Source organism: Melopsittacus undulatus, chromosome 9 (assembly GCF_012275295.1).
Source record: "Melopsittacus undulatus isolate bMelUnd1 chromosome 9, bMelUnd1.mat.Z, whole genome shotgun sequence".
Classification (NCBI taxonomy): Eukaryota; Metazoa; Chordata; class Aves; order Psittaciformes; family Psittaculidae; genus Melopsittacus; species Melopsittacus undulatus.
Genome location: NC_047535.1, coordinates 22,407,119 through 22,420,423, shown reverse-complemented (window position 1 = coordinate 22,420,423; position 13,305 = coordinate 22,407,119). Strand labels below are relative to the sequence as shown.

Here is a 13,305-nt window from a genome sequence, read left to right as displayed (position 1 = left end):
AGCTGATGAAAGACACTTCAGCCTCTGCAGGACAGCTCTTGGGAGGAGGGTTCTCAACTATTCCCTGCCCTCATTATTCCAATTAAAGGCTGAACAAGTTTTTAAAAACATTTTTTTCTTTTTTTTTTTTTTTTTACAGAAAATCAAGATCCAATCAGGGCATGGAGGGAAGGGCTGGGGGAAGGGACAGGTTCATGTTATTCAAAGAAAAGAAAGAACCCAAACACAACCACCCAGGCTTTTATCCATAGAGCACAAAGGAATAAAAGGTAAAGGGCCAAGATAAGGAACAGACTGTTTCTCTTCGCTTCCCATTCTAGTATCATACCTAAAAGCAGCAACTTAAGGAAACCACAAAACCTAAAACCTACTAGCAGTGGTGCAACATCAGGCATGTAATTTCATTGGCAGCTTATAGAAAGGTGCAATTTAGAGACATTTACAAGGTGCCACGGTTCTGATGAAATACCAGCAGCAGAATGGAAGGTGCCAGCCACAATGAACTGCCCTGTAAAAGAGCCAGCAGGTCTTACAGAGCAAGATGGCTTTGCTCCTGCAACTAAAAAGCAAAGTACATGGTGCCTGAGAATTGGATTCGTTCTTGTTCTAGCTTGTTCCTAAAGTAATGTCAACAAAGACCAAAACTGGTACCTAACAGTTGCTCACACAAACACAACAGCAGGACACAAACATACAAGAAAAAAGCACTGCTCACATTTGCAAGATCTGAAGGCCAAAGACAGGGAGAACAGATGGTGCTTGGTGTGATGCTTCACGGCAGTGGCACAGTGCGGTCAGCTTTCTTTTGTCCCAGCTCTTTGAACATGGTCAGATGCACTACTTCATTGCCAGCTTTGCTGGGTAACTGCTTCATCCTCCAATATGACAGCATCTTCATAGGCTGACTGTTGCACGCTATTTTGAATCAGTTAGATGATTTGTTATTCAGATTAAAGCATTTGGAGTGAGGAAAGAGCAAACACTAACTTTTTGCCAACAGATGTCAGGCACATCAGACCTCTGGCACGTCAAGCTGTAGTGGTGAGTACCCGAGATAAACTAACTAGCAGTACCTGCAGCTAAAACCATGTAGGTGACTCCCTGCCAGCAGGGTCCTGGCCCTGTACTCAAGTATTTACACTGACCAAAAACCCTTGCTAGCCTAAATATGAAGAGCATACTTAGGTGATACATACTGGCGATAGGTGATAGCTAGGAATTCTGTCCCTATGGAGAAAGTCAAACACACAAGGAACTTCTTTGTACAAATCAGATCTTGGGTTTGACAGCTGTTACTAACCACATGACTACCAGCTAAAAAGAATTAACACTTTCCTCATCCTAATAAGGCCCAAGTTTAGGCTATTCTCTAGGCCCAGGTAAGATCACACTTAAAATCCTTCTGCCCAAAGGTGTCAATAAATATTAATGCCTGTTCTCCAAGACTTCCATGATTGGCTTCATAAAGGCTCATTGTTCATTTGGCAATAACAAGAAGGTAATGTTCTTCTGCTGGATCAAATACTTTATGCTTTATCCCCTGATAAAGCCTTGAGCTGCATTAATTTGAAATCCAGGGTAGAAGCACCACAGGAAAAACTAAATAACATTGGAGATTATTGACAGTAACCAACTATACATGTGCTAGCAAGTATTTATTTTATAAAAGTCTGCTCAATACATGTGATCTCTTTTAAAGCCATGTACTACATTGTCGGTTTTAAAGTTTCTCCTGCCTGTTAAAACACGTGGCAATGTTTTTAACACAGGACAGTGACAATTCACATATCCACCTGCTGACAATTTTGCAAGTAAAACTGCAGAATTATTATAAAAATACAAAAGTTGCTCAAAATTCTTACAACAAGAATTGGGCAGGTACAGGTTTAGCCTCACAGGTGTCCTTCTAACCCAACATTTGATTCAGAAAATGCCATTGTATTTGTGGGCTCTGCCCAGAAAGTAATTTTCAAATTAGTTAAGCAACTTTGACTCTTACTTGCTATGTTGGTGGAAATCTGAGTGTGCATACTTGTAACTAACTCAGCCTAGCTTGAATTCACTTCTATATGTAGCTAACTCAAGCTTTGCTTATGTCTGTATCCTTAATCTGCATCACATACATTGCCCTAGTTAAGTATTATAAGGTTTTGAATTTTTTTTTAAATTCTCTAGGTTTTCTTCAGCATTATCACAAAAATCAGCTTTCCCTACACTGCTGCCATTTTGTGTATTATCTTTACTTCATAGAGTCATGGACAATGCCTAAGTAAAAACTGTCACATTGCTCTCCAGTAACAATATAAATTATGTTCATTAGAATCACAGAATGGCTTGGAAGGGTCCTTAAAGTTAACCCAGTTTCAACCCCATACCACGGGCAGGGACACCTTTCACTAGAGCAGCTGGCTCCAAGCCCGTGTCCAACTTGGTCTTGAACACTGCCAGGGATGGGGCAGCCACAGCTTCTCTGGGCACCCTGTGCCAGCGCCTCAGCACCCTCACAGGGAAGAGCTACTGCCTAAGAGCTCACCTCCATCTCCTCTGTTCTGGCAGGTTAAAGCCATTCCCCTTGGCCTGCCCCCAGAGGCCCTTGCCCCAAGCCCCTCTCTAGGTTTCCTGCAGCCCCTGTAGGCACAGGAGCTGCTCTCAGGTCTCCCCTTCAGGAGCCTTCTCTTTTCCAGGCTGACTCAGCCCAGCTCTCTCAGCCTGACTTCAGAGCAGAGCTGCTCCAACCCTCGCAGCATCTCCACGGCCTCCTCTGGCCTCTCTACAACACCTCCATGCCCCTCTTGTGCTGGAGGCCTCAGAAAGAGTCTACTTTAACATCTAGAACTGGATACTGCTTGTTTGCTGGCTTTTGTTGTTGTTGTTTAACATGGTTACCGGATCTAAGAAATTTTACAACCACTTCACTTGATAATTATCAAATCTGATGACTTAAGAACAGTGTGTCCCAGAGTCACAGGGCCGAATGGGGTAGGGCTGGCTGATGCAGTTCCAATGTATGAGATGAGGTCTCAGATTACCTTGGAGATACCATGCTCAGTATCCCAGGAAAGAAAGCTCACTCTGCAGTTCCAATAGCCCCTTCCTGTGGAATCTGCCCTTTCACCAAGAAGCAGTGAAATTTCCTTTAGTGGGAAAGGTCAGCACCTCTTTGAAGAAAAGAAAGGAACAGGGTGAAGTAATCTTTCGAGTAGTTTGTATGTGAGTGATTTTCCCAGCAACTACTAATTAATGTTTGTGCTTGAAGCTTTTGTAGATAAACATTCAACATAATGACCATATACTCAAAATAATAATATTAATTAGCTGCTTTGCTTGTTTTGGGGCTCACAGAAGTGATCTTTATAGTTTTACTTTGGTTTTGCTTATACTTTGGGTAGAAAAATACCTTTTCCTGGTCCTGTAGGTCAATCTACACCATCAGCCTTAAAAAAACCCCATAAGAATGTGAATTATTTTTGAAACTAACTTCTGTAAATATTTGTGCACATTACCATCTTATCCAGTGGCATCTCCAAAAAGCATCTATGTCTAATTTTCTTTGTCTTAACCTCATGAAACTAGCTACATGGGGACTTTCAGGTCTGCTTCTCTTTATCTTTAGGCCTCTTAAGCCCATCTGAATTCTGCCCTGTTCCTTCTCTGGGAAGTTAAGAGATTGTTTTCAAGCCTTACTTGCATGAAACAAACAACCACTAATGGATTGCTGAAGCTACAGAACCCAGGAGTGTTACATTCGCAGGTAGATACCTTTCCCAGAGACTAAATCCAGCAACATCTGTAACCTGAAATGCAGCTGGTGATCCACCTGCCCCACTCAGCACAGGTGACATTCGGTCCAGGCACTGCATTTTTTCCCTAAACGGAAAGAGTAAAAGACATTAATGTTTTAATGAAGCCATTCACTAAACAAGCTTTTAAACTAAATATTCTCTTTCTCCTGTTTTCTTATTTTCTTAATAAAGCATTTTTGAATCACACTGTTATACTATTTCAGCAGGTCTGTTCTTGTTCTGCTGTCATTTGTATGCATATAGATATTTATATGCAAATATATTAATATATATATATTAATATTAAAGATATTTCTCCCTTAGATCACCCTGCAGATAAAGCTTCTGCTACAGCAAATGCAGAACTGTACAACCAGGGCAAGTATCCTAGCAAATACGTTCAGATAATTTACTGCACACAATTCAACAAATATTCTCAATGCCTAAGTAAAAACTGTCACATTGCTCTCCAGTAACAATATAAATTATGTTCATTAGAATCACAGAATGGCTTGGAAGGGTCCTTAAAGCTCACCCAGTTTCAACCCCCTGCCATGGGCAGGGACACCTTTCACTAGAGCAGCTGGCTCCAAGCCCCTGTGTCCAACTTGGTCTTGAACACTGCCAGGGATGGGGCAGCCACAGCTTCTCTGGGCACCCTGTGCCAGCACCTCAGCACCCTCACAGGGAAGAGCTTCTGCCTAAGAGCTCACCTCCATCTCCCCTCTGGCAGGTTAAAGACATTCCCCTTGTCCTATCACTGCAGTCCCTGATGAAGAGTCCCAGATTAGCTGGTGTAATGCAACTCACTGCTACCAGGAATATAAACAATAAAAAAAAGTTCTAGGAATCCCACCTGGGGACTGAAGAGTTGTTAAACTATAGTATAGAACCATATTTCATCAACCAAGGAATACCCTTGTATTGATGGGGTAAGCCTCAGACTCGCCCTCAAGACTGTAAGCACACTCCTTCAGGGTTATTTGTCAATTCTACTAGATAAACAACATCTTAATACATTTTGGAGAGTATATGAGAAATTAAGATGTAACTTCAGGAAGATTTGTCACCACTGCCACCAAAAGCATTAGTCCTACTCTCCCTGTACTAGTTTGTGTACTAGTATATGAGTGTTTGCACGCTTATTCAGTGAAACAGATTAAACCAGTCTGATCAGGGCCAAAGCTAGTCCCTGAGAATTTCATGGAACAACACACAGGGTAAATATGAGCACAAGTAATCAGTTTTCTAGACCTGCAGAAAAGTGAGGTTTAAGTTTATAGTTTCTCTCAGATAAAAATTAACATTTCTTTAGCCCCACACTGAAAATGGCTCAGGAATATTAACTGAAATGACGCTGCCTCAAAGCAAAAACACCAGGCAGAAAATGCAATTCCTGTTTTCTTTTATTGATACTGCTGATGTGACTACCTTTACGCAGGCAGATCTTTCCTACATTAAACATATTTCTATTAATTTGGAAGTAAGGTTTTGCCCCCTTTACCCCTCAGGTCACCCATGGACACACAGTTACACTTCTCAGAAATTTCCACATTCTCTCTAAGTTTTTTTTGTGTTGTTTTTTGTTTGTTTGTTTTTTATTATTATTTATTTATTAACTTTTTTCCAGATCTGTGTAAAGGTTACTTGGCAGGAATACATGCATATGATGTTAAATGGAGACCAATCCACCACTAAAAGGTAATGCACATAAAACATAATACAGTACTTGGACATAATTTCAAATAAATACCCACATAGAAATGTAGTTATTTTAAATGTAACAATATTTCTTATGAATCAATACTGTAACAGAAGATGGAAATACAAGTCCCCACGTCTAGGAATAATAATGTTCTTTCCAGCAAACAGAAATCTTTTGTCCACTGTCCATATTATTTCAATTTGAACTTTTTTTGAGTAGTGGGAATGCTCCCCCTCGACAAATACCAATTTAATCATTCATGTGAGCCTCAACAAATGGCTGAGCAATAGGCACAGCTTGTTGATGCACTTCTGTTTCTGTTTCTGTTTCCTGAAATTACAATTAGATACAACATGCAAGAGAAGATATCAATGCTTTGCTGTTCACATTCGCAAACAATACTATGGTTAAATGCATCCACCACCACCAAAGCTAACATAATATCAACATTCCCAATATGCGTTCTGTACTGTTACCACAAATGTGTTAATATATCTTGCTTCTTTGTTCAACATGAGTCTGTTTGGTTCCCACAGTGTATTTGGGTTTGTTTAGGTTTGATGGTTTTGTTTTGTTATTTGTTTTTGTTTGTTGTTTTTTCTCTACAGCCCTGAATTTGCAAGGATTTGCCTGATGAAATATCACTGACTAACAGAATTTGTTACAATTCTTTGAATATATAATCTCTATAGTAAGACTACCCATTAAAATGTGCGAAGAAGGAGTTCACACAATTTCACTTATTGCTCCATGTCTTAAATAAATTCCAAACCAGCTTTTCCATTTATTCTAAGTTACAGGACTTAGACTAAGCTATTCTAAGAGTCTTCCTTAAAATGATTAAAGGCACTACTGGCAATAATTAATGACAGAAAGGCGCTGATATATAACAACCTATCATTGACAACTTTAGAATTTTTCTTTCCAGATGTACCATAATTTGGCACAATAAAATGACAAAGTAACAAAACAATTCCAATTTGGAATTTAACTGGTATAGTTGTATAAAATTCTGTTAATCAATAATACTTCAACTTCCTAGAACCCAGGAATTCTGGAATTTATAGGTAATACTACTTTAATATTTTTCAAGTGCCTATTACTGTTTTAACCAGAGCAGAGTCAAGTTTTCTTCTTGTTACATTGAACTATTCCTAAGAATAATAATACAATATGAAAAAACCCCAGAATTTGAATACCCTGGATTTCTTAATTAACATGGCAGTTAAAAAAAAACAGTAATTTAAACATATAAAGCTTAATATTTTATAATAAAAAGCTGCTGAAGCACAGCACAGTTTAGCAGAGCTCCTGTTTGGTTTTTTTTTGAAACTCTTTTCTAACTACAACCTAGAGTCCCCAAAAAAAAAATCTCTGCCACATGCTGATGTAGAATTCAAAAATCACAAGCCCAAATTGGAGAGACACTATGAGCACAAACCACTTCATTTATATAAATCATTCTACAAAAGGAATTAAAGAATTAAAGAAGCTAAAGAAAAATATCAAAATATGAAAAGTGCACAGGTTTAACAATCAGATAAAAATGAGTATCTGCAATGAAATAAGAAATTCCTCCATGTGAACATTTCTAGTAGATCATAAACTAATATGGTGATCATTATATTTGAAGTAAGTTTCTTCAGCACTTGTAAGTTTTCTTACTGCAGCAGCACTTTTAGGTAAAGCTTGTTTGTTTTATAGCTTCAGACATAAAAAGGAAGTTTCAGGTAGTATATATAGGAAAAGGCGTTTTCAAAATTTAGGATCAGGTCAGTGGTTTTCATTCTTTGTGCAATGGGCTACCATAATGAAAGAGGCTAAGAAATGTTGTTGCACTGATGGAAAGGCCTTCTCCAGGGACTATTCTACAGCTGGAAAATGGAAAAATAAAATAGCGTTAGGGAAAAAAAAATAAGAATCAGTGTTTATTTCTCAATTAAAGAACTGAAAACAACGTGCTGCAAAAGCAGGTTAGTTGGCTGAGGGTGTCTGTTAGTTTATTGGGGTAGAGGCAGCCACCTTAGCTCACCAGTCAAACAATGCTGTATGAGTTTAGCCTGGAAGCAATAGCTTTGCAGAAAGAATGTTTCTTACAAGTACTGAATAAAGCTTTGCTGTTCAAGCACAACTTAATAGCAATGAATGTGCAAGAAACATTTTCAGTGAAGCTTCAGGTTCTTCAGAAACATGCAAGTCAGCTATATCATGCAGGCCAATGCAGAGAATATAATTCAGAAGAAGAGCCTGCTTGCAGAGGTAGATGACAGCTTAAGGAATTTTCCATGCTTTATCCCAACCCATTGGAAAGTGATATGAAGGACTTACAGAAAATGTACTTTTCAAGAAACTGTTAATCAAGAATGACAAGACTCAATCTTAAATGTTATCTAAAAATACAAACAGCAGGATCAAGTCACCTTATCACCATTCTTCACTTCTTTTTGTAACATGTCCTCCAAGAAGTCAAACCAAAAACTTGACAAGCTCAAACAGCAGTCAGGTTGGCTTTTTTGCTTGTTTTTTTGATGATTCACAGAAATTAATGAAGATGAAAATGACTACTGAGACTACTGGCATAACAGCAAAATTGTTCCTACTTGGAACTGAAAGCGTGAGTCAAGACTGATAGCAATAGTCTGGTACAACTGTCTGCCCGGTACCACTGTGGTGGTAACACTGAAATCTTTAAAGAAAGTTCCAATTAATTTGAAATAAACTAACAATGCATCCAATTATGGTTTCCAATTTACCCTTTTGCCATTAGGACTTTGCAAAATTACTGCCATTCGAGACATGGAAGCAGTGAAAATTGTATTAAAGATTCCTACCTTTAGTAGTGGAAACAAAATTGTAACTGTTTCTATGGAAGCAGAGAAAGTTAGCATTCAAATGTGGCTTTTACAAAGTATTTTTAAATTATTCTTAATGCAACAATGAGAAGAGTAAAGGCCTTTTGGAAGATTGTGCAGCAACAAGAAAAGCAGGATTGAAAATTGTTAAAAGATGTCTTGCATCTAAAATATCAGACCTGCTACTTAGCAATACTAAAGCTCAAATTCAGGAGAACTCAATGTTTTCTAAAAAGAAAGTAATAATGGATGCACAGGGCCTGGTTTCCTAAAGCCAGAATTGCTATTTCTTTAAACTTACCAAGCAGTGAAGTTTGAGAATATTTGAGTAATAATGAAGTTAACATATTAGAGTTAAATCACTTTTTCCTCCTCTCAATAACGATAAATGCAATTCTGGCACTGAGCTGTGGCATTCCAATATTCCCAGCTTTGTAGCAAGGTTTCTAATATTCCAGTTGTTTAAAGTATCACTGCATGAATTTAGAAGTCTTCCCCTTCCCCCTCCCCCAACATCTGAGAAGCCAAAATCCCCTCTGGTTTCCCCTCACTGAAAAAACAAGCTGTGCTCCTTATTACCTTATATTAGTACTGTGATATCTCCTGACTACTTATAAGCAGAGTAGCAATGTGCAGGAAGCAAGCTGCTGATCATCTATAAGAAATGGTAGTGAGATGAGGCAGTACCAAACCAGGAGTATTAGAATGGTATTATAAAACAGCACGATCAAGCAGACAACTTGCAGTCCCACACTGCTTTTAGTAATACTAGAGGCATACAAAATTATTTGAAAGAGTACAAAATGAACAGGGCTTTACACTAAAATAAAGTTTGAGGCACTTTAAAACTCTGGTTTAGAGAAGCGTGCCTTCCTGTGCTCCACAAGTTTTCCACAATTTTAGAATCAACATTTTCAATCTTTTTCTCTAATGTAGGCACCAATTATGAAGTACACTTCTATATTATTAAATATACTGTAACTAAGTGGCTAAAAAGGCCTCTTAGAAGTTTAATAGCAGACAAAGGTTCACTTTTTTTTAAAGATAAACATGTAAACTAAACTACTTCATAAATAATTATTAGCAGACTGATCTGGTTCAATTTCCTGTGCCTATAATGTAGAGCCCTGTGAAACATGTGCTTGCATAAGGAATGCAGTATCTTTTGTGTATTTAAAAAATAAATAATGATCAGAGCTCTGAAATACTAACCCTATTTAGGTTAATACTGAAAGCTGAGAAAACCTGTTTTGTGACTGACAATACTAGACCATAGTCACATTAATTCTACACATCTGTTGTGTGGCTACAGTAATATATAAAACAGATTCTTTCCAAAGAGTTGTTTGCAAGGAGCAATATGAGACCACAAAGATCCTTTCAGGACATGACACTTCCACAGCATAACTTCTTAAAGTGGAACTGTCTACCACATAGGATGCCAATTCTTCAAATTTTAAGTTTTGTATCAGATGGGGTAAATATTGCATATTTTTATTATAAATGTGCAAGTTTATTCTGTTAACCCTCTGAAGAGAGGGAAGCAGAGTGTAAATAACATACCCTACCAATATTTCTTGTAGCTTTTATAGCCTATAAAAGCTTTAGGACTTTGGACAGTGATGATCTGACAGCAAGTTCTTAATATCTGCCACAAGAGGCAAATTAAGTTTGATTCCAGTTTCAAAATGCTCTGCATTTTAACATTTTCTTTTAATCACTTCTTAAGCCACAATTATAAGGAAGGTTTTCTGTTTGTATCTGCCTGTAAATGCTTTTTCTGAAGTATGCTGCAACCCTGCAGAAAGGATCACATTTGTACTACACAAACTACTATTAGTAGCACCAGATATGCTATATCAGGTGTACTTTTTTAACACTTACCATAAACAGCAAAACCCATACATGTTAATTGTGGAAAAAAGCTAATTCCTTTCCACTATTAACTTGTTAACAGCATCCCCATACTTATGAATTAGTTACAGTTAAGACCACCATAATACAATTTGTATTACCTGGTTCAACAACATACTAGTACAAGCCAACTCACTGTGACATTAGATAGTGGGGATTTACGCTGACAGTTACAGCATAAGATAAGATGCATAATGTGATTTTTCTTCATACCTGTCCTAGTCACAATAGATTTTATATTTCTCATTACAAAAAACCTGATTGTTAAGGACAGATCCTTCAGACCTGTCTCCGCAGGACTGAATATGACTTACGCCTGGGTTACTGCTCTTGGCTTTGGAAGATTTTGTACGTGCCCTTTTGGACTGCTCATGGTCAAGCTCCAAATGCTCCAGCCTCTGGGTCAGTGCCAGTTTCTGCTGGATAGCCATCCGAAGCAAGGAGTTCAGAGTCTTCTTCTCATCCTCAGCTGCTGCAAGCTGACGCTGCATTTCATCCAACTGTGTGACATATTCATCACATCTGCAATGAAATATATCAATCTTTAGCAATTCTGTTTCCATCTATAACACATGAATCCCTTGTGTCTGGCCAATATTAGCAAGGATAGCTTTGCAGTTGTTTGCATACACACTCTTTTACACAGGAACTTCAACCACACTGTAGAAAATCACAATTACTTTCACTGGGATTCTTACAACCCCACATACCACACATTCATGCCTTTCAGGATGTAGCGGAATTAACAGCAACCTTAAACTGTGAAAGTGTGGGGCCTGATATAAAAGTACTCATTTCTAAAGATTAGTCAGATGTCCTTCCTTAGTGAGCAGACACAATGCAGTCAAGTTACTTTTGTCTTTACATATACAGAAACCCCTACAGTTACAACCTTTAGGCTGGAGTCTGAGGAGTGTTGTAAAATGACCATTGCAATTTTACCATTTGATGAGCATCTGAAATTCATAGTTTGTTACTTCACACTTTGGGTTGGAAAGAACCTTAAGATCATTTAATTTAACCCATCAGGGGAGGGACGCCTCACCCTTGACTATGTCACCCAAGGCTCTATCCTACTTGGCTTTGAACAATGCCAGGGATGGCCCATTTACCACTTCACCACCCTCACAGTAAAGAACAAATAACAGATTTCCACTAGTGACTGAGCAGCAATGTTACAAGCTAGCATCTTTCATAATTCTACTTTAACCTACTCAGATTTCTAAAAAATTCTATAAATATTGGTTTATTACTGTTATCTCTACAGCAAGTGGCCTTTATATAATTGTTTTCACCTTCAAAATTAATTTTAAAACAGATAAACAAAGGAACTGAATGTTACTGGGAATGCTGGGGGGGGGAGGAGGGGAAGCTGTACAGATGCCTGCAAGCTGTTTCATCTATGGTCAAGTACTAGCTTGAAAGCTACTACTTTAATTGCACAGTGCGTCATGGGAAAACTTGTGTCTTTACGTGTAGATGCATATTTACTGCACACATAGAACACCAATTACGTATATGGTAGAAAAATAAGTATTCATAGGTACCAGCTGGAATTTACAATGGCTACATCTGTAAAATAAAACTTATTCATAAAAGCAAAAACAATCACAAAGAAGCTTCTTTTAACATCAAAGTGGAAACCCCCCTGACTTAATGGGACATTTATCATCATTCATTAAGGGCCAAACTTTATCCCATTTGCCATGAGCACTAAAGAAGAACACAGTCTGAAATGGCCTGAAATGTCTGAAAAGACAATGTCTGAATGTCTGAAAAGACAACAGTACATCTTGTGAGCACAACATCCTCCCCTCTCAGTGAAGGATGAGGGCATGGCTACAGAAATAAGCAGCTCACAGCATCACCACTAACCCTGCAGCCTGCTGCTCTGCATTGGCAGAGATGTGTTTTCCTCACTTGGTGGGGAGCAAGGCACACACTGAAGATCACTGTGAGGCCTGAGGGGTTTTCTCTCCAGTTTTCAAACACTCATGACACTTGAGGTGAAAAGCACAAGTCTGGTTATATCATGATTTACCTTCCTTCTTTAGTTTCTACCCAAACCTGATTCCTTCAAACCTCCACTCCTGCAAACCAGGGGAATGTCTAGAAAGTGTTACAAATTCTTGGAGGAATGTAATGTGATTGCTTCAGCAAAATATGATCTGACACTGAAGTGACCTCTCCCCGTTACCCTTGTTTCACTCTCAAGAGATAAGGGCAAGGTGAAATTATGGGGAGTTTCCAGGCTCCCCCTTTCCTAGCTCCTTTCTTGTGAATCAGAATGTATCCACTTTTTTTGAGTACAGAACAGGATGCTGAATTAGCCCTGCGGTTTCCAGTGCAGTGAAGCAGTGTCAAGATTGCTGCAGACTGTCTACTTAGAGGCACTAATCAAAGCCAGCCAAGGCAAGTGGCAGGTTTCTCCCTGACCCCCTGCCTCATTTAGAAATAAACAAGGAAACAAAAAGAAAACAAAACCATTGCAGTAAAACAGAGTAGGGAATGCCACATAGTCTTGCTTATGGCCCTTCATCCTCTTCTCTAAGTGTTTCTGGTATTCAAACACCTCTCGATCTAACACAGTGCCAAACCTGAGAGCTCACTGGTAACACACACAGATTGTCAAGAGTCTAGAAGTCAATACAGTCGTTCAGACATGAGCCACGCTATAATTAAAGTCCTTATTTTGATTCCAAAGGGTTATTGTAGAAAATCATTAACTCATCAAGCTTTCTGTTAGCACAGATTTAAAATTATAACATCAACTGTCTCTTCTTAGAAATTACAAGGCATTCACTATTTCAAATATCTAAATTAGTTAGATTCCCCATCCCTCCCATAAAACTCAATTCAAGGAGTTCTGCCTTCCTTCTCAACAAAAAAGAAGTGTTACCAGTAGCATTCCTGCAGCTGCATTTTCTACTGTATCCTAATAAATGTTCTCTCCTATACAGAGGAGGATCAGGGAGAGGCAGGACTGTTAACTACTATGACTACACACAGTCATACATCCTGAACCTGTTGTCCTGATCTTTAAGTCAAATGA

General features: G+C 38.5%; 1 protein-coding gene across 2 annotated transcripts in view; it reads right to left on the bottom strand.

The window, feature by feature from the left end:
• Positions 1 to 5,170: 5,170 nt before the first annotated feature.
• BICD2 (BICD cargo adaptor 2) overlaps positions 5,171 to 13,305 on the bottom strand; it is a 90,054-nt gene continuing 81,919 nt past the window's right edge. The window contains exons 7-8 of one of the 2 annotated variants that reach the window (XM_031049217.2): positions 10,568 to 10,775; positions 5,171 to 7,361 (exon numbers count right to left, since the gene is read on the bottom strand). In XM_031049217.2, the coding sequence (XP_030905077.1) occupies positions 7,356 to 7,361; positions 10,568 to 10,775 (214 nt within the window). In that variant the 3' untranslated portion in view covers positions 5,171 to 7,355. Of the gene's footprint in view, positions 10,776 to 13,305 lie in introns of both variants that reach the window. The other variant, XM_005149352.3, reaches the window with a different exon arrangement.